General features: G+C 42.7%; 1 protein-coding gene across 1 annotated transcript in view; it reads left to right on the top strand.

The window, feature by feature from the left end:
• LOC126556063 (serum response factor homolog) overlaps positions 1–22,154 on the top strand; it is a 132,224-nt gene extending 110,070 nt beyond the window's left edge. The window contains exons 3-4 of the mRNA XM_050211260.1: positions 21,266–21,866; positions 21,925–22,154. Of these exons, the coding sequence (XP_050067217.1) occupies positions 21,266–21,866; positions 21,925–22,154 (831 nt within the window). The remainder of the gene's footprint in view (positions 1–21,265; positions 21,867–21,924) is intronic.
• The last annotated feature ends 209 nt before the right edge of the window (positions 22,155–22,363 follow it).

The raw sequence follows: 22,363 nt of genomic DNA, 5'->3' as shown, positions 1-22,363 counted from the left end.
GATCCTTTTCTCCTTGACTTAACCAAACTGGCCATCAAATGGCTTACTACATTTAATGATACAAAGTAGTTGGATAGTCAGTCCTCACTACGGAGGAATGATCCGGATGCGATTTGAACCCCGGTCCAGCCATATGAAGGCCTGCCGTCACTCTCGCTTTTACAACAGTGGTTCACATTTAACAGAAAACTTACTTAGCCTGTCATATTTCTGGCTTCCTTGACTCAAATCATATTGTCGGGTTGTTTAGTTTTTTGGACGAGCAGACGTACGGTACGGGTTTCAATATTGTTCCCTGCATGTTAGCAGTTGACATCGCTACAAACTAAACTACCGAGCCGCTCAGAGATCTCTTAGATCGCATCATACGAACGTCTTACACCTGTAAAGCAATTTGCACGATTTGTTCGCTACACACGACTTCTTCCTAATGTTGTACGTTGAACTCGAACGATGATGACAAAACAATAAAAACATTTACATGCCTCTTTTGACAACTCATCACCTCTAACAGTAGTACAGAGAGTGCAGCTCGGGTACTTTGATCTCCCCTTGGCAATATTTTGCCTCCAAGTGAGCCCTCGTTCATTGCTTTTTGTTGATAAGCTTTCAGTTCCTCTCCACAGGCTAAATATTTGTGTTCTTACTCTGCACCTTTTCTTATTCCAAACCAACACATCCCTCCTCCAGCAGCAATGTAACGCTGGGGACGCAAAATGTGTGCTCAAAAATGAACAGAAACAATTTTAATGATCATGATTCTTTCCCAACCCAAAAGGGTTGTTTGTTTGGCTAAATGGGACGACGACGATTTGCAAAGGACTCGGATATTTTGTGAAAATGTGTAAAAGCTTCCCCTCCCGTTTGCTTTCCCCCTTTTGCCTCGCACGTCAACGAGCGATGCTGCAAAGAGTAGAAGAATGTGTCCACTTACGATTCGAACTTCAGAACTTCGGTTGACATGTGGATTGCAACTGCAAACGCGTAGCCAAAGAGAAACATGCGGCAGTTCGACCGAGCAGAGGGCTGCTTGAATGCAATAAATGACATTGCCGAGTGAAGTTAACAACTAATCAAAGCGAATTTTATTACATTTCATTGATTTTTACTGGCCCCGGCGCTGGCATGAAAACTATTTAAACTTTTCAATTAACATTGACAATAAAACTGGCTTAAAGCTGCGGGAGTTGGCTGCAGCTTCGGTGTGTTATTCTTCTTCCCATTAATGAGAAAGCGGCAGAGAAGTGCTCGTTATGGAACGATCTGTCTTTCATTGCGCGAGGTTTGTTTCGTACAGTGTGTCTCGTTGGTTGGCTTGATGCGTTCGATGTAGCAGGACCGCTTGTGATCGAATCCCCCCGGGCCAAGCATATATCGGGAAACTGGGAAATAGTACATGCTATCGCGATCAGTTGTACCGTTGTTAGATGAATTTTCTCTTCCCTTGAGCTACGTCAGTTGATAGCACTGCATCATGTGTGCTCCCAACGGTTCAATCATTCGTTTCATTATCCTCCCTTTCAGCGCCCCGAAGCAGTCAGGTTTGCTGGGTGCATCAAGAAAATTTCTTTATTGCGTACATTTTGCAGTTAATTAATTAATTTAATTATAACACTGGCTTTCGAGCGGCGGATGAAATCGCGACAGTCAGCTGGAATTTGATGGCATGGTGTCGCGACGTGCCACTAAGTGTGACTAACATGTCTACACGCGGGAGCAAACACCCGTAAGAATCGTCGCAACAAAAAAAAGCTCGGACGAGAATCGAGATAACATTGAATTTTATGATTCCACTTAGCACGAGTTTAAAGGTAGCAACACATACAGTGCGAAAGCTTATTTGCTCGTTTTTTTGATTTGCACACATTAGATGTGACGTTGGCAAGCCGATCATTTAGCGACCAGGTTGCGGGTAGAAGGAAGTCAGGGAAGACGGCGAGGCTAACGACATCCATGGCGACATCGTTGAGCTTGACGCCTGTTGCAATTTGAATAATTCACATAAAAATACTGCTCAACGCGTTTGCGAGTGGCTCGAGTGGTAAATTTTGTTTGCTGCTCGCTTTTAATTTTATTGGGAAAGCTATTGGTGGATCCTGCCAGTGTAAGACATTATAAAATGTGAGGGTGAAAGTATCTAGCCTGTGAAACGAAATAGGTCAATTATTTGTAGTTTTATTTATTTATTGAAAGACGCATTTTATTCATGTGGCAGCCATCAAAACATTTTGCTGTGAACAATACACACGGTCCGGTAAAAAAAGATAATGCGAGGACCACTTCTATATATTTGTGTAGTTTTCTTATATGATTTTAGACTGCTTACAATTCCTTCAGCCGCATAGAGCAGCGGCATGCATTCGTTGTGTTCGTTTATCTTAATTTACTGCTGTTAAGCAGTCACTACTTTACACTGCTTCCGTCAGCCTTTGGGCCAACCGCAAAGTCTCTAGCGGTCCAATCTCATTTGTCGTGGGTAAAACATCGTTCTACCGACCACCGAGGTAGCGTTTGGCGGCGGCGTACCCTGTTTGCATTTATCTCCTTCTTGGTACAGGAACATAAGTACTTCCATTTCACACCCTGCCGCCTTCTGAGATAAATGGAAAACCCGCAGTTAATACGTTTGCAAAGCCTTTAGCGCCAACGCACCCTGGTGCTGCTCGCGAACACACTTTGCTGATAAGCCATTCGCAGCGCTCCAGCGTGTGGTTGGTTTTGTTGGAATTATTTTTCTGCCGATACAATTGTTCCGTCCAGCAATTCCGGATAGGACCAATTTGTACTGTCCGATCTTTCTGTACGGCGTGGCCGAGGTGGAAGAAGTGTAACCGGTTCGGTAATGTCGTCGTGGCGAGTCTCGTCGCCACTGCACATGTAAATGAGATGCGTTTATCGCAGCGTCTAGCGCTTTCCGTCGTTAAAACTGTTGGCGTTCAGGCTTGATAATGAAGTTGGTTAGCGAGAGCTTTGGTGTGTTTTTCTGTTAACGAATTTTTACGCTGTAACAGCAGAGCAACTGGATGCGTAGAGTTTCATGTAGAAAACACAAATTATTTTTCCAATCTTATTAGATATTGATCTTGGCAGTGAAAAATAAATACATCTCAATGATTCATTTGTAATGCAAACAAACCGCATCAGAATCAAAAGACTTCAATGAGCGGATTGAATTGCAAGCGACGAACCGCTAGGTGTTTTACCAAATTTATTTTCTGTTAAAAAATCAGTGTTTGGTTTTACTGAATCATTCATTTTTTGCCAAAAAAAAAGTCGTGTGAACTTTAAAGGAAACTGGTTAAAATATTCTGAAGTGCATTACACTAACCTCACTGCGAACACAGGTCGAACTTCGCCACAAACTCAATTCAATAACATCCCGCTTTGTTATTATCTGCAATCCTTCCGGCAAGCACAATCCTGCATTCGGTATGTACAAAAGGAACGAATTTTCATTTACTTTGCATTTAATAAATGGGGAAATAAGTTTAACTTACACCGACCACCGCCACCAGTGGCATCGTAACCGCGCACGATGCCAGCTCGGGGACACTGGCGCTTTCACGCAAATGTTCTCCTCCGCCCTTCCATTGCTGCTCCACCCCCTTTCCGCCGCGTGTGGAATCGAGGCGAACAAACGAACCGCCGCATAGACTTTTTCAACCGACTGCCTTTTACTTTTTGCCCGCGAACGTGGAACGCGTCGTGCGTGTCGCAATTCAATTGCGAAAACAATTGTTATAGCAATCAAATAAAATGGTAAAATTTACCGGCATGCACGTGCGCTTGCTGTGTGCGTGTGGTTGTGTGTTGCCACAGTGAGCCATTTCCTTGTCACTAGCGGGCTGCTTTTCTGGGTGACTGGTGAAAGACGGGGTATGTTGGGATAAATTCAATATTCAAATAGCTTTTATTGTTATTGTTTTAGCGCTTACGCCCGTGCTCAGGTGGTAAGCATGTGGTGGAAAGGAGACAGGTCGGTGCATTGGTCCGCGCCGTGTACGGATTCTACCGGAGGAACGCTTTTCGAATGGATGTGCTTTAGCGCCAAGCGCCATGTAATTATGGATAATCGGCTACAATATTGCAGAGCAGCGACACGGCTGTACAGATTGCTGCTCTTTCGCTACAGTTACATTTGGAGCGAATTGTGTTATGGAGACGAAGAAGATTGTTTGTGGAGTACAGTTTGTTTAATCTTTGGATAAATTATTTAAGACATTGCTTAAATCAACTTTAAAATCAAACTGAAGAGCTTAAGTAAAGAACTGAAGTGCTTTAAGTAAAAAAGAGGAGGACATTTAGATTCTTTTTTGCCAAATATTACCATATTGCTATAACGAAAGAGTTTCGAATCAATAACAATTGTAGCATCAGTAATTGTTCACAATATTGTAATTCCAGATCAGTCGCCAAACTAACCGTTGGTTCTTAGCTTTTCCATCCATATGTCACAATCTATAGGTTTCGATGTCTTCGTTTCCGGCCACCCGCACCATTAATCAAGTTTATGCGGTATGCAAATGACGCCACAATTTGTACCAACAAATGTTTTTGCCGTTCAATCTCCTGTATCCCTTCATACCCGAGAACTCTTCCATACGCATGTAAACCACGGAAGGGAGCGAAATTCATATGGGGAAGAAAGATGAAAATATTTTGCGTCTGTACGTGTGTGTGTGTGTGTCTGTGTGTCACAAACACAGCCTGGAGAGGACACAAAGAGTTGACAGATCAGTTGGCAGGACATTAGGGCAAACACGGCAGGGGTCATCACCGTAGCGACGCTGGCGCACACCAACGATTAATGGGATGCTGAATGGTGATTAATTGATTATTTATAACTTTATTCTATCGTTTCGATGGTTTCGTAACGGACGTCTGGCCGGGGCTGGAGTGTGGCTCGGTTCGCAACATTTTGTGCAACATGCGCGACATGGCTGTGCGTACGCCCGTCGTACGCTCTTTATGCGCAGTTGACATTTGTGCTCGTCCGGCAAACACCAGAAACGAATGCGCGAAAACTTACGCGCAGATAAGATTTATGGATTTGCTTGCGCTTTAAACCCCGCCAGCCAGCCCTCGAGCGTGGCAAGCATCTTAGAGCGCGCGGATCGAACAAATCTTTCGTCGGATATAATCGCACCAGTCAACGCAATGAGTAATTTAGAACACTGTGTTCGCGAAAATGTACGTGTGATTTATTACCCACGAACGACGAGTATGGTCGACGTACTCTACACGTGGTTTTGTGGTTTGTGCGGCTATGGCTACGAGTGTTGGGGTGGTGATGGCAGATCGCAGGCTTGCTACTGGATTGTATGCCACTCCTTTCGATGCTATGCTGACCTAATAGATTAAATCTAACCTTCTGCTCGTCAATCGATCACGTTTCTTTTAATGTGGCGTTCAATCAGACCTGACGTGATTATATTACTTCAAAGGGAGCCTCGCGTGTAACCTGTCACTGTTATTCGATTGTGGTAAATGGTATTTACAAAGCAAGCAAACGTAGCGCTTAGAAAGGCGTAGCGCTAGTTAGAAGCTGAGGCACAGTCGTTTTCTATGTATTTTAGCTTTACCATTCGAGAAATTCAAAACCACACTGACGTTGACCTTCCCATCTTCATCGCCATTCTTCACTGAGCTTGTCAATCTTCTGGCGTTTTATTTATGTGTATGCTTGCATGACATAATTGGGCTGGCGGAAACTTCCAATGTAGATGGGAGATGCAATCTTCTTTTTTTAGTCAAATTATGTCTTCTGCTGCATGCTGGAGAAATACAGCGAAACAGTGGCCGTCAAGCTCTAGTACTGACCGGCGTATTTAAATTCATGCCAAAATCTTGTTTCCAATATTGGTGACGAAATTGTAGTATTAAAACAACTGATTGATTCTTCAGCCTGGTTTGCATTACTTGTTACGCTTATTAAAGTTATTTATTCCACAAAGAAAATATCATGTTTTGTTTGTGGATATTTTTTGTTCATGTTGATAAAGCTAATGTTTAATAAAAATACTATTCTGTGCAATAAATAAGGTGACATTTGATCTCAAACGTCACGCGTCAAATAAATTGACGGTTTGTTATTTTTTTGCTGTCAGTAGTAGTTACTTGCTTGCCAAGTTACACGTCAAAACATTCAGCCGGGCAGGAGATATCATTTGTTATGTAAGTTTCTAGCTGTGTCGTCGCTTCAAAGTGTGCCAAAAAATGTTAGTGGACTACAAATAAAAGATGAAATGCATCATAACAGCCGATGAAACGAGCGAAAACCGTGCCAAGAACGAACCAAAAGCAGTTCCCAAAACAAATGATATCTCCTGCCTGGATAAATGTTTTGACGTGCAATTTGGCAACTAAGTCAATAACACTACTTTTGACAGCAAAAAACTAACAAACCGTCAATTTATATGACGCGTGACGTTTGAGATCGAATGTCACCTTATAAATAAAGACGCTCATAATTTTACCATTTAACGTATGAATGCGATTTGTTTTTATGAAGCTCTAAAATTTAAATTAAAATTGAAATTAAATTAAATTTTATAATTACGGCACTGTACCGTCATAATTAAGTATAAATAAAGGAAAAAGTCCAATTTTTAACTTTAAAACATGATTAAATTATCCATTAATAATATATATTATATATAATAAAGAAATAATATAATGAAGTTTCACTTGAAATAGATAATATAGTGATCGAGTTTTAATTTCCAATGCTGATTTCAGTTTTGTCCATTTTTTGTGCTACAATATGTTTGTGTTGCTTCATTCTACGCCATCAAAATTATGTTTGTGTGTGCTGTTGGTACATTGTCGCCATAGTATATTGTGTCTTGCGTGAAATATTTCTTTTTTTAATCCAACTTTTATTCGTTATGCTTTTTTTCCCTGCTCGGTTCGGGTCGCTCTGTTTTTCACGGTATTGTTATTATTTTCTTTTCTTTCTCTTTCCTATTTGCAGCAGTGCACATGCAAATTGCTCGATCTCGACTTCGATCTAGATTTCCTCTGAATTGTATGCAAAGCAGTGCGCAATTGCAGGGTCCCGTTGTCAATCTACCATTGTCGAATGCAATGTCAATGGCTATGAATTTAACCATACCACTTCCCCCAACAATGCAAAAAAAAACCAACAACAACATCGGTCCCACACTCCTCACTCCAATTTACGGGAGTAAACGTACGCGCTCTTGCAAAACTCTCTAGAATTCTTCTTCCTTTGAAGCTGATCGGCAAATATTCAGTGTTCTGCATGTAAATTTTCACAGCCTCTAGAAAAAAAAAATACTGTTTTGGCGTAGATTATTTTATCAAATCAGAAGATGATTTCGAAGTTCCACTTCCAGCACAAACGCATATTTCAATTTGCTTCGCTAATTTCCGAATAATGACAACTTGGAAAATATTTGTTTACTTATCTCCCATCCGACCCTGTCGTATCACGAGTTTTGTAAAGAAGTATGCTGTCAATATTCAGAACATAGACACAAGTAGAAGAATATGTTTGTGCGGTGCAGCTGAACGATGTGTAGAAAATCGTCAAAAACAAAATCAAAACAATTTGTCGTGCCAGATCAAAGGAAGTGAGAAAGCGAGATTTGATGTAGAGAGTGTACATGTAGAGGAGTGTGGTTTGCGTTATAACAGCAGCATGAAATGATAGTTTTTTAAGTTTTAATTATACGCATCATGCGTGTTATAATAAGGTAAAGATATTGTTTTTTTTTCGCTTCTTAATTTATGGCTTTCAATTGCGAATATAACTGTTTCGTTTGTGGCAACAGAAATATCGTGCATCACATTTTCATTTCCGTTTCTCATTTAAAACAGGTCTTAAATTAGCTATTGTTTCAATCATTTATTTAATGTGTCATCCATGTGTCTTCCATGTCGGTATATTGAATGTTTTCAGCGTTGTACACAACTGAGTGTGTGTTTAAAACATTTATAATTCTTTAATCTAGACAGTTCTATACATAATACACGTTCTTCCACTTTTTTGCATGCTTTATCGTTTTAGTTTGGACTGTCAGGCCACATTTTTTGACTTGTCACCTTTGGTTTTTGACTTGCCGCCTTCGATTCTTGACTGGCTGCCTAAATTTTTAATTGGGAGCATCGGATGTTTGATTGGAAGCATCGATTTTCATCCGCCCGACTTAGGTCACAGGTTGTAAGGCCGCATATTTATCAATTTATTATCAATCCCGCAGAGAAAGGTTTATCTCCATGGATTCACTACTACACATTTAAAGAAATCTGGTAACTTTCATGCAAACATATTTGAATATAAACAACAATTCACAATCCAAAGCAATCATTCATAGAGGGGGTTATAAACATGCGGCCTTACAAGCTGTCATAAATCTGGTGGATGAAAATCAATGCTCCTAGTCAAAAATCGGTGGCGGCCCGGTGGTGTAGGCGACAGCGGCGCCGGTCTTCAAACGGAAGGACCAGGATTCAAATCCCATCCGAATTGTCCGTCCTTCCGTAGTTAGGACTGAATATTCAACTACGTGGTACTCTACAGTCTAGTCTAGTCTAGTTTTGATGGCCGACATGACGTTAAGGTCGTTAAGCCAAGAAGAAGTCAAACATCCGATGCCTGCATAAAAAATACACACAGGCCAGTCAAAAACCGAATGCGGAAAGTCAAAAAACGTGGCCAAGTCAGTAATGAAATAGATAAAACGATTCCAGAGAATACAACAAATCAGAATACAGAAACTGCGTGCTTCATTTTAGCTTTGCAGAAAAAAAAACTCTTCCTGATGGCAGAAAACAACATCGTCCTTTGCTCTGATGGCAGAACCGGAATGACAGAGTAGAATGCCTGCCAAACATGTTTTGTTTCTTTCGTTCCACGGAAACCGAAGAGCCTACGTCTCCATCGTTTTGCATTGCGATCCATCATTTTTTGAAAAGTTTCACCTGCACGCTTGACCACATTACTCCCACATTATGCTCTGCGTACTTTGTTATAATCGTGCACCATCCAAGAATATACCAAAAAAAAAAAAAAGTTGTCTCTTCTTTGCCAGACGAACAGGGGATCCTGTTCGGCCGTTTGTCGCCCGGAAAGGGATGTTCGAAAAAATTGCGTATTCATGTCATTGCCGTTCCTTCATTAGGCTTATCGGTTGAGTGCTTCGGACCTCGAGGTTCCATCAGCAAGACCTCAACACACGTGCCAGCGGGTTTGCTGTGGTGGCCAAACCGAGTGTGCAAGATTATGTTGACACACGTTTGTGCTCACGCACGAGTCGTGAAGGATGGGGAGGATCATTATCATAAGACTTTGAGTAACCGATATTAATTATGCTGTTATGCGCGCGCTGCCTACCAACCTTTGCGGATCGCATGTGGGCAGATCGTCGAGTAGCCATAGAAGGACGAAATATGTCTGACAGGTCAGGCCGGGTATTGTTGCGGCGATCGGGTTGTTAAATACCTCGCATACGTATTACCCAAAGTGGAAATCAAGGCCCCGGGAGCCTTCCGTCAGTTTGAGTTACACTTCATGCTATGTTTTGTGTGGCGTAGTTTTGCGTTGCTGGCATCTTGTTATTTAGCAGTTAGGAAGGAGCTTTTAATTGCGCTCAAGAATTTTTTTAATCATTCAAGTGCTCGTGAGGTGAGGTATCAGTACGGTCTGGCTGTCGTACAGGAGTAAAAAGTAGGAACTTGCTCAAGCAAACATTCCCAGAGGAATAGTATTTGGCACTCGTGGATCGCTCGAATGCATTTCAAAAATGCCGTTTGTCAAAAACATTTGTATATAAATTGCATCGATATTGTACAATGAGCCAAAAAGTCATTCTATGACGTCTTTTAATGTTGAAAACAAAACAAGGTTTGTCGTTATACAAATAATAATCAGCAACAATATGGCAAAACATATTCTATTAACTTTATCAAACAGCTGAGCCAAATATGTGCTTTAAACAACACATTCACGATGCAAGAAATTGTATTGCAATGAAAAAAAAACAACATCGCAATGCATCATCAATAATTTAGGCCATGTTCGCTGTCACTTTGCCAGCCGGTATGGTCATAAAGAACGAGTACATGTTCGTCGCAGCGCTGATAGCACTCAACGAGAACTTTTAAACACGGAAAAAATTACGCCAACAACGCTGTTGCAAAATAGCAGCTTCGATCAAGCCCCTGCAAAACAGTGAAGAGTTTGCTTTCCACTACCAAAGTAAATTCTGGTTTTTCTTTGTTTTTAAAGAAAATATCACAATTCGTTTACCGTACACGAAACACAATCTCCAGCGTAAATGGCTACCCAACTTTAACGTTCGTGCTAACTATCACGGGTTAAAACGGGGGAAAACTAAAAAATAAACCAAAAATATTTCACGTATTTATATGTTCATTTGTGTGGCTCGTTTTTGTACTGTTTTATTGCACATTTCACACAAACTACGTTGAGGTGAAGCATCCTTGATCGTGCCTTCAAGGAAGAATCGTAATTTATAACGACTACGGTTCAGGGTGAACAAAAAATGAAAAAAAAGTCTGCCAATAAGACTGCCAAGACAACAACAAAAAAAAGCCCCGCGTTCTTGAAACATTCTTCCTGTGCTTCACTTCCAATAACCGCTGGAGACTGTATGGCTGCAATTGCGGGCAACTGGCAAATGTTTCATCGGATCGGAAGGTGAAAATTGGACCGTTTTGTGTTCTTTGCGAGGCGACGTGTTTTCCTGAGCAAAGTCACCATCATGCCAAGCTGCTGCGTGTCAGTCGGTTGGACATTCCGTACTGTAAGCAGAGCATTCCCAAAACAATCAAACAGAGCCTCACAAACCAATGAGCATTGAAGTGAGTTAACAAAAAATTGTTTCAAATGACGGTTGAGCTGTTTACTTTTGTGGACTAAAATACTAAATCAGGTCAGGTTGGCGTCTAACGGTTTGTTTAATGTTATTTCAGGCACGAAAGATAAAATTGTTGATCTTGACAATAAGGCGTTGAGCCGTCATAATTAACAATGTTACTGGCAATTATTTGCAGATTTTTATCATGTTTTAAAACCAAACATAGCTAGCAACATCCATAGCTGCATGTTCCTTCTTTTCGATACAAAAGTGTAGGCGGACGACTTCACCGCTTAAAGCAAAGTTAAAAATTGCTGCACTTAACCACATCGATGTCTGGTTGAAGGTTTTCCAACTGTAATAAAAACAAAAACATAAAATTAATGCTTTACTGAGTGAAAATGCTGTTAAATTTGATACCGACTTGAGCACTTGTGCCACTGCTGCGCGGGACGAACGGCTTCGTAATGGTTTCGTCCCTGGCGCGGCCAAACCCTTGATGGATTGTACTTGATTTAAAATGCAGAAATGCAGTCTAAAATTGAAGTACGGTCCCGGCGAGAACACATACCCGACGTCAGCGGCACACCACGCTCATGCAACTGATCCGGCACACTTGAGTGATTTGTGCGATGGACATTTTGTGACGATCTTTTGCCCCTTTTTTTTGCAGCTTTTGCTTTCATGCGCTACCAAGCAACACGGGGACAGTTCGCTTTTCTAAGATTTTTTTACCTTTTTGCCGTACCGTAGGAATTTGGGATTGGTGCTTCGGTTGGCGTCCACCTTCGATCGACACAGCTCGAAATGGCAACGCACCGGCTACGGTTTTGATAATTACATCATTTTTGCATAAAATGCGTACGAACAAGCAGCAGCAGCAGCAGCAGTTCTCTTATTTATCGTTCGCTCCTCCTGGTAATCATGGACAACGCGTAATTATCATCTTCCGCACGCACATGGAATGTACGCATTCGCATCAACTTCCAGCACCACCGGCGTTGGTTTCGTGCTTGTCATTTTGTTTTTTTGCCGCTTTTGGCCGCCCCCTTTGGTAGCACGCTGGTTCGAAAAGGGGCGGACAATCACGTAGTGTGCCGGCCATTTTGAATAAATTTCCCACCGCGTCCAATCGGCAGGCGAAGTTGTATACTAGCATTGGGTAGGTTTTGTGTAGCTACAGAAAAGAAAACACTACAAGGAACGCGCAAGGCAAGAGTGCCACGTCGCGTAATTATTTGTGTATCCGTGGGCCCGGAACTTCAGAATTAAGCAGCGAGCTTTCGTCTGATGAGCGTTTATAAAATTGCCGGCGTTGCCTAGTTAAATTGCTGTGCAAAGAAGTTTGTTTTCCAATTAATTTGCAATTATACATCGTTATGAGAAAAAAATAAAGATTCAAAGAGGTACATTTAAATTTTCCAACCTTTGGATTTAAGAGCTGCCTTATTTGTATTCTTCAGCAATAATTCGTTTTATAACCTCTCTCTTATAACGTTCATTCTTCACAGAAAAACGTGCTACATCGCACAATCCTTTCGTTTTAGCTCGCGCGTTAGAGAATAAACACCTACTCTCAAGTTTTTACGATGGAAGAAATAAAATGACCTTCGATTCGACTTCTCTTTTAGCACTTACGCTTCCCTTCCCAACCACCAAACTCGTAGAAAAGGCCACGTGTCAACCTTCTCAGCTTGTTGTTTTAATTCTTGTTTTTCCATCTTGCAATTGACACGCAACTTGACGGTGCAGGTTCTCCTGTCAGTCAAGATTTGTCCTAAACCGTTTGCCATTTCCAAGGAGCTTTGCTCGGTGGAGCTTATGTGGCAACACAAAAAAAAAACCCTTTTCAAATGATCGCTGGCATCGATGAAGGACATTCGGAGTGAATAAAAAAGCAATACCAAGCTGACGTGGCTCGATCTGTCATTGATTGTGGTACAAAAAAAAATTAAAACGAACAGAACGATTTCAATGCCGGTTTTAGCGTCTCCAACAATCTGATAAATTTTTTGAATGATTTTTTTCAGAAGATGGATTTTTTTTATGTTGAAAAACTTGTCAGTTTTCGTTTTCCAGTGGCAATCTGGGGAGTAGAGACAGTAGCAGCGTCGATTTTACGTAATAAAAATATGTTTGGTAATTTTCATAGGAAGTTTGCAAGCTTGTTTGAAGCCTTGCAAGAACGTGAGACTTAGATATTGTTTTCAAGACAACTCTCTCTCTCTCTCTCTCCCTCTCACGGGCAGAGCATGTAGGATGAGGATGAACTCGGGAGGTTCTTGCACTCCATCTCACCACAGGTTTCCCTACGTCCCTGGTTTCACAGACTCCCGGTAGATCGTGCGTTTATTCGCATGATGTCGAGTCTTGTGTCCAACCATTATGCGATGAATGCACATCTTCAACGCATAGTACCGACTCGAAGGTTTGTAGCTGTAGCAACGGATACAACGACTTTGATCACATCCTCTGGTCATGAGCGGAGTTCGATGCGGCTAGACACGGACTCTTAGCAGCCGTTCGGGCATCAGGAAAATCCCCGGCGGTGTCGATGCGCGATGTCCTGGGACAGAAGGACTACGATTAAGCGCGGATTCTGTTTGACTTCGCCAAAAAGATGGGAACCGTTATTTGACCCCTTCCCCTCTCCCCTTTATGTTTGCTACACGTTCGCAACGGTGGCGTCGATATGCGCCAGTCGCTATCTCGGCTGCAGAATCGATAAAAGTTGGATTAGGAGATCTGAAGTCGTAACTGGCGACCTTGTCGTTGGCGGGATGTCTGGGTTCGATTCTGCAGAAACCTTACAAGGTTATTGTAGCTGTCAGCTCCTTGCGTTTTGCAGGCGTCAGGGTCGCCAGCGACAACATTAGATCACTGAACAAATTGAATTAGTTTTGGACGATGTGAAGTTGTGACTGGCGGCTTTACTGTTGGCGGAATGCGTGAGTTAGATGCTACTGTAGCTTCACAAAGTTGTAGTGGCTTTCGGACTCGTGCGTTCTGCCGATGGTGGGGCCGCCAGCCACAACATCTAAATGCTTGCAACGACATGGAGTGGCGAATCACTACAAACTATCCGCAACAAAGGGGGTTTTCTTGGGAGCCAATTGTTAGTCGCTACGGCATGATGCTCCAAAGAGGCGCTAATCCCTTAGCGGACATAAAGAGGACAACATCAGAACCATACCTGGCAGCAACAACATCCACAACAGAGCTCGCCCGGGATAAGGTGCACTTAAATTGAGGGAGGAGGAAATGTATACAAAATAGGATATAAATTTGATGAATTGTTAAGCTATAAAAAAGATTAGATTTTAAGGAATACGGCCTGGCCGTCATTACTAAATAAAAAAAAACTCTCTCTCTCTCTCTCTTCTTGGCTGAACAAACCTGTAAAGCCAGGTCTGCCATTCGCTTACTAGACTTGCCGACATCACGTAGTTGGATAGTCAGCCCTCACTAAGGCGGGAAGTTCCGGAAGGGATTCAAACCCCGGTCCTGTCGTCTGAAGACCGGTGCCGCTGTTGCTAATACCACCGCCCCCGGAGACAATTATAATGTTTTATTAGAAACTTGGGTTACCATACAGTCCAGCGGTAACCTCTAGAGGATGCCGCGCTCAAAGCCCACCAAGAAAGTATTCGACTGGTGCTAATTGGGCAAGAGGCGAAGATGAGCACTGTGAGTATTGATCGGGTTCCTAAATGAATGGGAAGCTGCAGCCAGGGACCGAGTATCCTGAAGAATTATTGTAGACCGGGTCATGTCACGACGATCTGCTCTTGAAAGCGGAATCTCTAAAAAAACTTTAGATTATACTTAAAAAGCCCAGAGTTTTGTAAGAAACACATTTGTCTCGATGAGTTGATTGCTTCTTTGTGCAATTATCCTTGCGTGTATTGTACTCAACAATGTATGCTATTATAAAATCTCGTTTGGAGACCCCAAGCGCTTATGCAGCAAAATCAGAGCCAAAACAGAGGCTTGATGAAAAAAGATTGTTGCACTCCGCATTTAATTTGCTGTGCCATACCCAGCAGGTGGTAAAATACTTGCGTTCGTCACTTTTATCGGGTGCAAACATTAACATTCCCGTACGAATGCTCGCTGCAGACAAAATGCGCCACTGGGGAAAGCACTTGCTAATTACTTCGTTTTTTTTTTTGGACGATGAAGCCTGACAAAAAAACATAAGTCCCTTGGGACGACTGGCAGGACAAGGAAACATTGGGGATTGTCAAATATTTTGCCACAACTCGTTTGTTTCTGTATAAGCTGCATGTTAAAGGCAAAAACATAGCAAAAACAAGTACATCCTCGCACTCTCGCATATCACACGCTGAGCGGAATTGCAATTTTTATCCGTTTGGGATGGATGTGTTTTTGCTGTGCTAACTGTGCGGACCACCCAAACCGTCATCGTGGGAGATTTTTTGACAAAAGCATCCACTGCTTACCATTTATGGACAGCGTAACGTTTTGTTTGCTTGGTTGCGTCCCGTGAAGCAAAGAAATGAAATACACCGAATAAAAACGGATGATTCCTCGGGAGAAAAGCAGTAACGAGACCGGGTGTAATTGAGACATTCGATGGAATGCGTTTTCAGCGGGTAGCTTGAATTTACAAAGTGGACCACCATCCACGAAAATTGGAAAAGTCATCCCAACACTGTTCTTGGCAGCAATGTGACAATTATTCGGGAAGCAGGGAAGTCTTGGAGTCTACACGGTTTCAGGGCTGCGGCCCACTTTGTGACGGATAATGAAAAGTTTAATTCTACTTTTCTACCACATTCCAAACCGGAATGGGACATATTTTTCCACGATTTCATGATACGATAAGAAGGAGCATCGAGATCTATCGATCGATTATTCCATCAAGAAGCCGTATGCCATGCTATCGTGCTGCGATGGGCTCAGTGGATCGCGTAGACACGATGAAAAACACCATCTGATACTGACCGGATCGGTGGGCCAAACGGAATGAAGTTTGTACACTAGGAGGTGGGCAACCCGAAGGCTTGAGGTGGCGTACTTTTCCTAAATGGTGTGCACTATGACAAACAACATTTAACTAGAATTAAATACAAATCCTCACCCTTGTCCCGTGCCTGATTGCACAGCGATTTTTCGTTCCCCGAACGCATTCCATCTTTTTCTTATGGCAAACCACCGGCACGACTTGCACCAGTTGTAGCTGCCCTAGATGGGCACAGCTCGTCAAGTTTGTCCAAGTGTCCGTCCAGCCCGGTGTTCGACCGTTCGACTGTAACCCCGTACGCAATCTATGATCCGGTCCACGATAGACACGATGGCTCGCCCAAACGCGTTGCCCCAGGTCCAACGCAGTCTGCCCCGTACGTGTTGAAGGAAGCATCACTGTTTGTCTCAGCGGTGTCATTAATTTATGCTTTCAATCCGCCGGTGTCACTTTTGGGACCGCCGGGGAATCGTGGCCCCGTACGCGACGCAATGCGTCGCCTATCGGATGCAACAGGTGTGCACGTTCACGTTCTTCCCGTTTCGCGACAAATGCACCCCGGGTCCAGCTCACGAGAGATGATACCGTTGGGAATTAGTGTCTGGGGCCAGCGTATGTCCTTCGCGTAGTGGATGGGCTGTGGGCCAGAATAGTGGCACGGCACCGTACCTGCCCTTGTCGTGGACGAACGTTCTCATTAGACCGCGTGCCCGTGTTTTTGTATGTCCGACGATCGATGAACGTGACTGTGTGTCCTTTTTCTAGATCAATTTTTTTCTTCTATCAGCAATTGTACCTTTTTGTTTTTCATCATTAAAGGCACGTAATATCTTTGTCGGCTTGACAGATCAAAATCAAAGTGGGACAATGTCGTTTCAATAGTTTACTCTCCATTGCGATTGTGGTCCTTGACAATTGAATCGATTGATACCGCACAAGGAATATCTGTACTCCGTACACTGTATGTTTAGCTTATATAACAATATGTTATTGAGAAATATATTGACCTTCAAGTTAAGCAATAACTTAAGCATAAACTGAACTGAATTTGTGCAAACATGCGAAAGGTTAGATTCACTTTACTCCATAGTATTCATGAAAAACATGGATTTTATGGCGGCTTATTCTTGTGAAGCTACGATCCTTGGAAATTTGAATCACAGACTATCTTACAGTCTGTCTTGGGGCGGCTCAATGGTGTAAGCGACAGCAGCGCCTGTCTTCATACGACAGGACCGGGGTTCAAATACCATCCGGACCGTCCACCTGTAGTGAGGACTGACTATACAACTACGTGGTATCGGCAAGTCTAGCAAGTCATTCGATGACCGTAGAGGTCGTTAAGCCAAGGAAAAGAAGACTTTTTTTGCATAAGATGAACTCTGCCAAACCCATCGTCAATATCTGAATGTGGCAATCACTCACATTAAGACATATCTTTCCAACGGAGAACTCGTGTTCTAACTGTCAACTGTGTTGTAAGTGGCCCAAATAATTTTTAGACTTACCTTTTTTTAATGCATAATTCAATCATTCTAAACTACTAACGAGGAAGCAAGCGAATGCTAAGGCACAGGAAGACTTGCGAAAAGTTCTAAAATTATATGTTAAAACCAGTCATGGTAAAGATGGTCGTTATTTGTCGTTAGGCTGTAGGATACCGGATGGAAATATTGTTGCAAAAGGCATTTAAAAGTATATTTCATATTGACTATGGCTTTTAAATACATGGCCACTCAACCGGGAAAACAAGGAAAATGCCGGGAATTTCTCCAAATAGCCAGTAAAATTCTGTTCTGTGTAGCACCATTTTTATAGTCACTGTGTAACATTTGCAAAGCATTTTTAAGCACATGAATTTTAATTTATTATTCGGGTATGGTGTGCGTACACGTTCTACCTAACACTCATATCTTATTATTTTTATTTTTATATATTATTTTTATTGTTAGTTCTGTTGCCTCGCGGGTTTTCAGAAATGATTTATTCGCTAAAACCTAAACCTAACTTTGCTAAGCGCCAGGGAATTAGAATATAAGGGAGGAAGAAAGCTATATATCTTTGTCTCCTTACGCTGGGACCCATAGTGCTTCCACAGTTCGCTCGTTACTCCTTTGTTTGGACTTGCCCATGGATTCTGCCCAAGCGCTCTGGATGAGTCTGGCGGTTTGTCATGTAATATTGTATTACATTTACATTCATTTTCTGAAGAAAGTATGCGAATGCTATTTTAACTGAAGTTTTATAAAAAGTCGTGATTTTTTTAACTTTATTTGGATTTTATATTCATAAGTTACAAGCCTTTTTGAAGCTTGTTGCAGAGTAAGAGGGTTGTAGTTTACACATATGAAACTTATTTGAAGTGTATCGGGTCCTTAGATCCAGCGAAATAGTTAATCCAATTCGATTTGTCTAACCACAAAGGTGGTCAAATGCTTGGAATAGGGTTAAAATGTTTTATGATCATATATTTTGGCATTAAAGTATCGCGCAAGTCGATTGACAACCGAAAACTGAAATGGAGTGAACAGCAAAAAACCGGGAAAACCGAAAATCTAAAATCGTTTTTTGATTGGCCACCCTGTTAAACACAACATTCTACTGCCGAAAAAAGTAACTGCTCATCACCTTTGAAGTAATTCCTTTCCAATGCAATGCACCTCTTCCACTTCTTCTCCCACTCCTCGAAGCAGGTGGAAAACGCGGATTCTGGGATGTTCTTTAGCTCCGCCGTCGTTGCGGCTTCTATCTCCTCGATAGTGTCAAAACGGTGTCAGAAGTCGGCTGGTGCCAAATCTGGCGAATACGGCAGTTGCGGAACAATGTGAATGCCAGTTGTTGCGAAAAACTCCCTCAAAATGATGGCCGTATAGGAGGGCGCATTATCGTGTTGCAAAAACCAACTATTGTTTTTCCACAAATCCGGCCGCTTTCGCCAGATGGAGGTCCGCAATCGCAGCATTACGCTTAGATGGTACTCTTTGTTCACCGTTTGGCCCTTTGGAAGAAATTTCTTGTGAACCGCTCCACGGTAATCGAAGAATACCGTCAGCATCACCTTGATTTTCGGCCGGCTTTGGCGCGACTTTTTGGGCCTCGGATCATTTTTTTTAGGGCTTAGATTCTTCCCGTTCTGTAACATCCGCAATGTTTCCGCAGTGTTTATTTCATTGCGCAAACAAAATTTGATAGATGCGCGCTGCTCCACAAACTTGGACATGGTCAATATGGCGAAAAACACTTGGCGCAGCTCCGAAAACAAATTGTCACTCCTAGCCGGATTGATGTTGTGACTTGAAACGTGACAGAACTGTCAAAAACATACATATTGACAAACGAAAAAAAAAAAACAAGGGGTGCTTCTTTTGACGCGCGAAATTTGACATTCAATGTCACTTTACTTTTCGGACACAATAGTAGTATATCTTGAGCTATAAATTTGTATTTTTTTATTCAAACAACTTTCACGTTAAAATGATTATTCATATGATTCTCCATGTAAATTCCATTTTTTTTTCATGAGTAAATTAGTTCAAATTCTATTTGCATTGATTCATTCCAATGTCAGGAATGATTTTAGGTTGTAATGTAGAAAAAAAATATCGGTACTATTATTATGTACTTTTACTATTATCTTGTTGTCATGTTGACCAGTTTTACTGGTCCAAATGTTGGCAACAATTTGCAATAACAGATGCGCTGAAGGAAATCATCAGCCCTCCATAATCAAGCGCGCGAGGAAAATTTCTGAATTTGTAATTTGTCTTAACCACTAAATATTATGGTGTCGACCAGTTTTTCCTCACCATTGCACCACTCCACAGCAGCTTTGGATGCTGCTGGGCAGCATCCGTATCTCGGGATGCGAATGTAAACAGCGGTGCAAGGAAAAAAGAAAAGAAAATGCTACAAGAGCAATATGCAATTGCACCTCTCGTAGCATCAGTTGTGCTCGCCCCGCTACCTTTCCTCAAGGCGTTCCCTCCGTGGCTGTGGTATTCGCGATTGACCCAAAAAGGTGCGCCGTTGTCATGCATAAAAATAGAAAATATCTCGTTTGTCAGATCGACCGCGGTTGCTGATGCTCACCTAACTTGTCAGCGTGCGTCAGTTGGTCTGCGCGATGCAACCGGCACACGGGCACTGCACGCCACGCTGCGAAATGCTTTCCTTCTGCCAACGGGAGACAGCCAACCGTGCCGAAGATGTTTTGCTCGCGCGCGGGCTGCCATCCAACCGACGGCACGTCATAATTTTGCGCTTCATTAATAAAATACACCACCGCTGCTCGGGCTTTTGCCGATGAGGGAAAGCCTCATCGCACGCAGGAGACTGGTCGGCTCCGTTGGCGAAAAATGACAACAAGTAGCGCAGACAGTGGTTTCATTCCGACAGGTGATACACCCTCCCCCCTTGCTCCGTGTGGAAAGGTACAGAATATCGGTGGGGGTCCCGCTTTGAGGGCAGTCCGAAAAAGGCATGCAGCAGAAGCTATCGAACTTTCCCAATCGGGCAGAGACGGTTTGCCAAATTCGGGTGGAATATTTTATTAATGAAATACCTTACCATACCCGGGTCGTGGGCAGTATTGGCGGGAGGGGCAGGCAAGGGGGGAAAGTGAAAAAAAAACCGACAAAACTTTTGGAACTTGTCTATGAGAGCACATACCTAAGGGTTCGTCACTTGTGGAACATTTGCCACATCAATGTTCGGTACAGTTGATATTCTTTTAGGCAATCTAATTCTGGATTTTTGGTTGTGGTTTTTAAGTATTTTAATACCTTCTACTATCACGAACACCATTATATTTTCCCATATATTTCCCTGTTTTAATACAATCCTCAACTTTTATGAAACAGAGCATTTATTGTTGGATAATAACGTTTTGATGGATACCCCAAGGATACGGCAAATGTTTGTATAAAATCCAACACGTTTTATCACTGCGTTACATGCGCCCTCCACCGAACCTCCCCACCGGCATCAAGCCCAAAACGTACAAATGCATCATGCATCCATCCGTCCATCAATCGCTTCATCTAACTTATGGCTACGATCAACTACCCCTTCCTGTGCATTTCACTGCGCAAACGCAACCCGATCATTACATTTGGTCAGAAACGATTTATCTCCATTCCCTGCCACGCTAATCCGTTTTTGTTACAGATTGTGTAATATCTGCTGCTCATGTACTTTTACGGGTGCTTTGAAGGATGGTTGTTTTTAAATGTGTGCATGTGTGAATTGTGTTTGTGTTTTCCATAGATCATGTTGCACCATGCCATGTTGCAGTTACCAACTTTTGATACGCCATTTGTCGTATGTCACACACCATTGCAGTCCGTGTCAAAACAAATTGCCAATAAGTTAGCCTGTCGTTACACTGACACTTTGTTTTTCTTTCACTTTCCCCTTACTTTTTCTCTCATCGCAGGATGATCGGTCGCCGATGTCGTCCGGAAGTGAGTCGGACGAATATTCGCCACCGGAATCGCCCCCTCCAGGTCTTAGCAGTAAAACTAGCAATAGTAACAATGCCAGCAGTAGTAATAATCATCACCAGCAAGGTAGTGCGAATGAAAAACCCTCTACCAGAAGCGGAGGATCACAGAATCCCGGTAGCACCGTACCATCCAGTGCAGCCGGAAGCTCTGCGACCAACGTGCTGTCAGCTAATGCGGCCACCATTACGGCAATCCAGCAGCAAATACAGCAACAGCAGGAAGCACTGCAACAGCAAATTCAACATCGTCAGCAGCAGCTACACCAGCAGAAACAGCCATCAAAGTCCGGCAGAGCAAAGTCCTCGTCGGTAAAGGTGAAACAAGAGCCAGCAGCAGTGGCAGTATCGCCGACAGTATCGGTGACAACAACCGCTGCTGCTACGTCTTCAACAGTAGTTGCTGCAGCAACTACCAGCGGTGCGGCTCAAATAACGAGCAGCATCATCTATCCGGCATCGGCACTGAGCAGCTTACCGCAGGATGTGCTGATCAATCTGCTTCAATCGGGTCAAATACAGCTGCATAGCGAAGGTGCGTACTTCCAACACCATGGCCAAACAGATTCACTGACGACGGTTTTCTTTTCCAGGTGGAACACAACAGTACGTCACCATACCACTGCCCCTGATGCCCGGTAAAACGGCAACCAAATCAAACTCCAGCTCGTCTAACGGGCAGCAAAAATCTTCGAGTGCCAACTCAACGTCCTCTACGTCCTCTTGCTCATCTGCTCCTGTTACTTCGACACGCGCCGGAAGCGGCTCGTCCCGGCGGAACCAATCGGCCGCTTCTACTATTAAGACTGAAGTGATCGATTAGCCCGTCGCTCGTACGCTTACACCTGCGCACCTTAATAAGCATGTCCTGCAAGTGGTCCAACAGTTTTATGTTTTGTTGATGCGTGTGTGCGTGTGTTGATATAGCACTACAAATTAATAGCAAATTTGCATTTCCTTTTCGTTTTCGTTTGTGTATGTTCAAGTTGTTTTGATGTGTGCAAAATTCGGATGTACAGAACGTTAAAGTTG

This window comes from Anopheles maculipalpis, chromosome 2RL (assembly GCF_943734695.1).
Source record: "Anopheles maculipalpis chromosome 2RL, idAnoMacuDA_375_x, whole genome shotgun sequence".
In the NCBI taxonomy this organism is placed as follows: Eukaryota; Metazoa; Arthropoda; class Insecta; order Diptera; family Culicidae; genus Anopheles; species Anopheles maculipalpis.
This window is presented reverse-complemented; position numbering and strand designations above follow the sequence as displayed.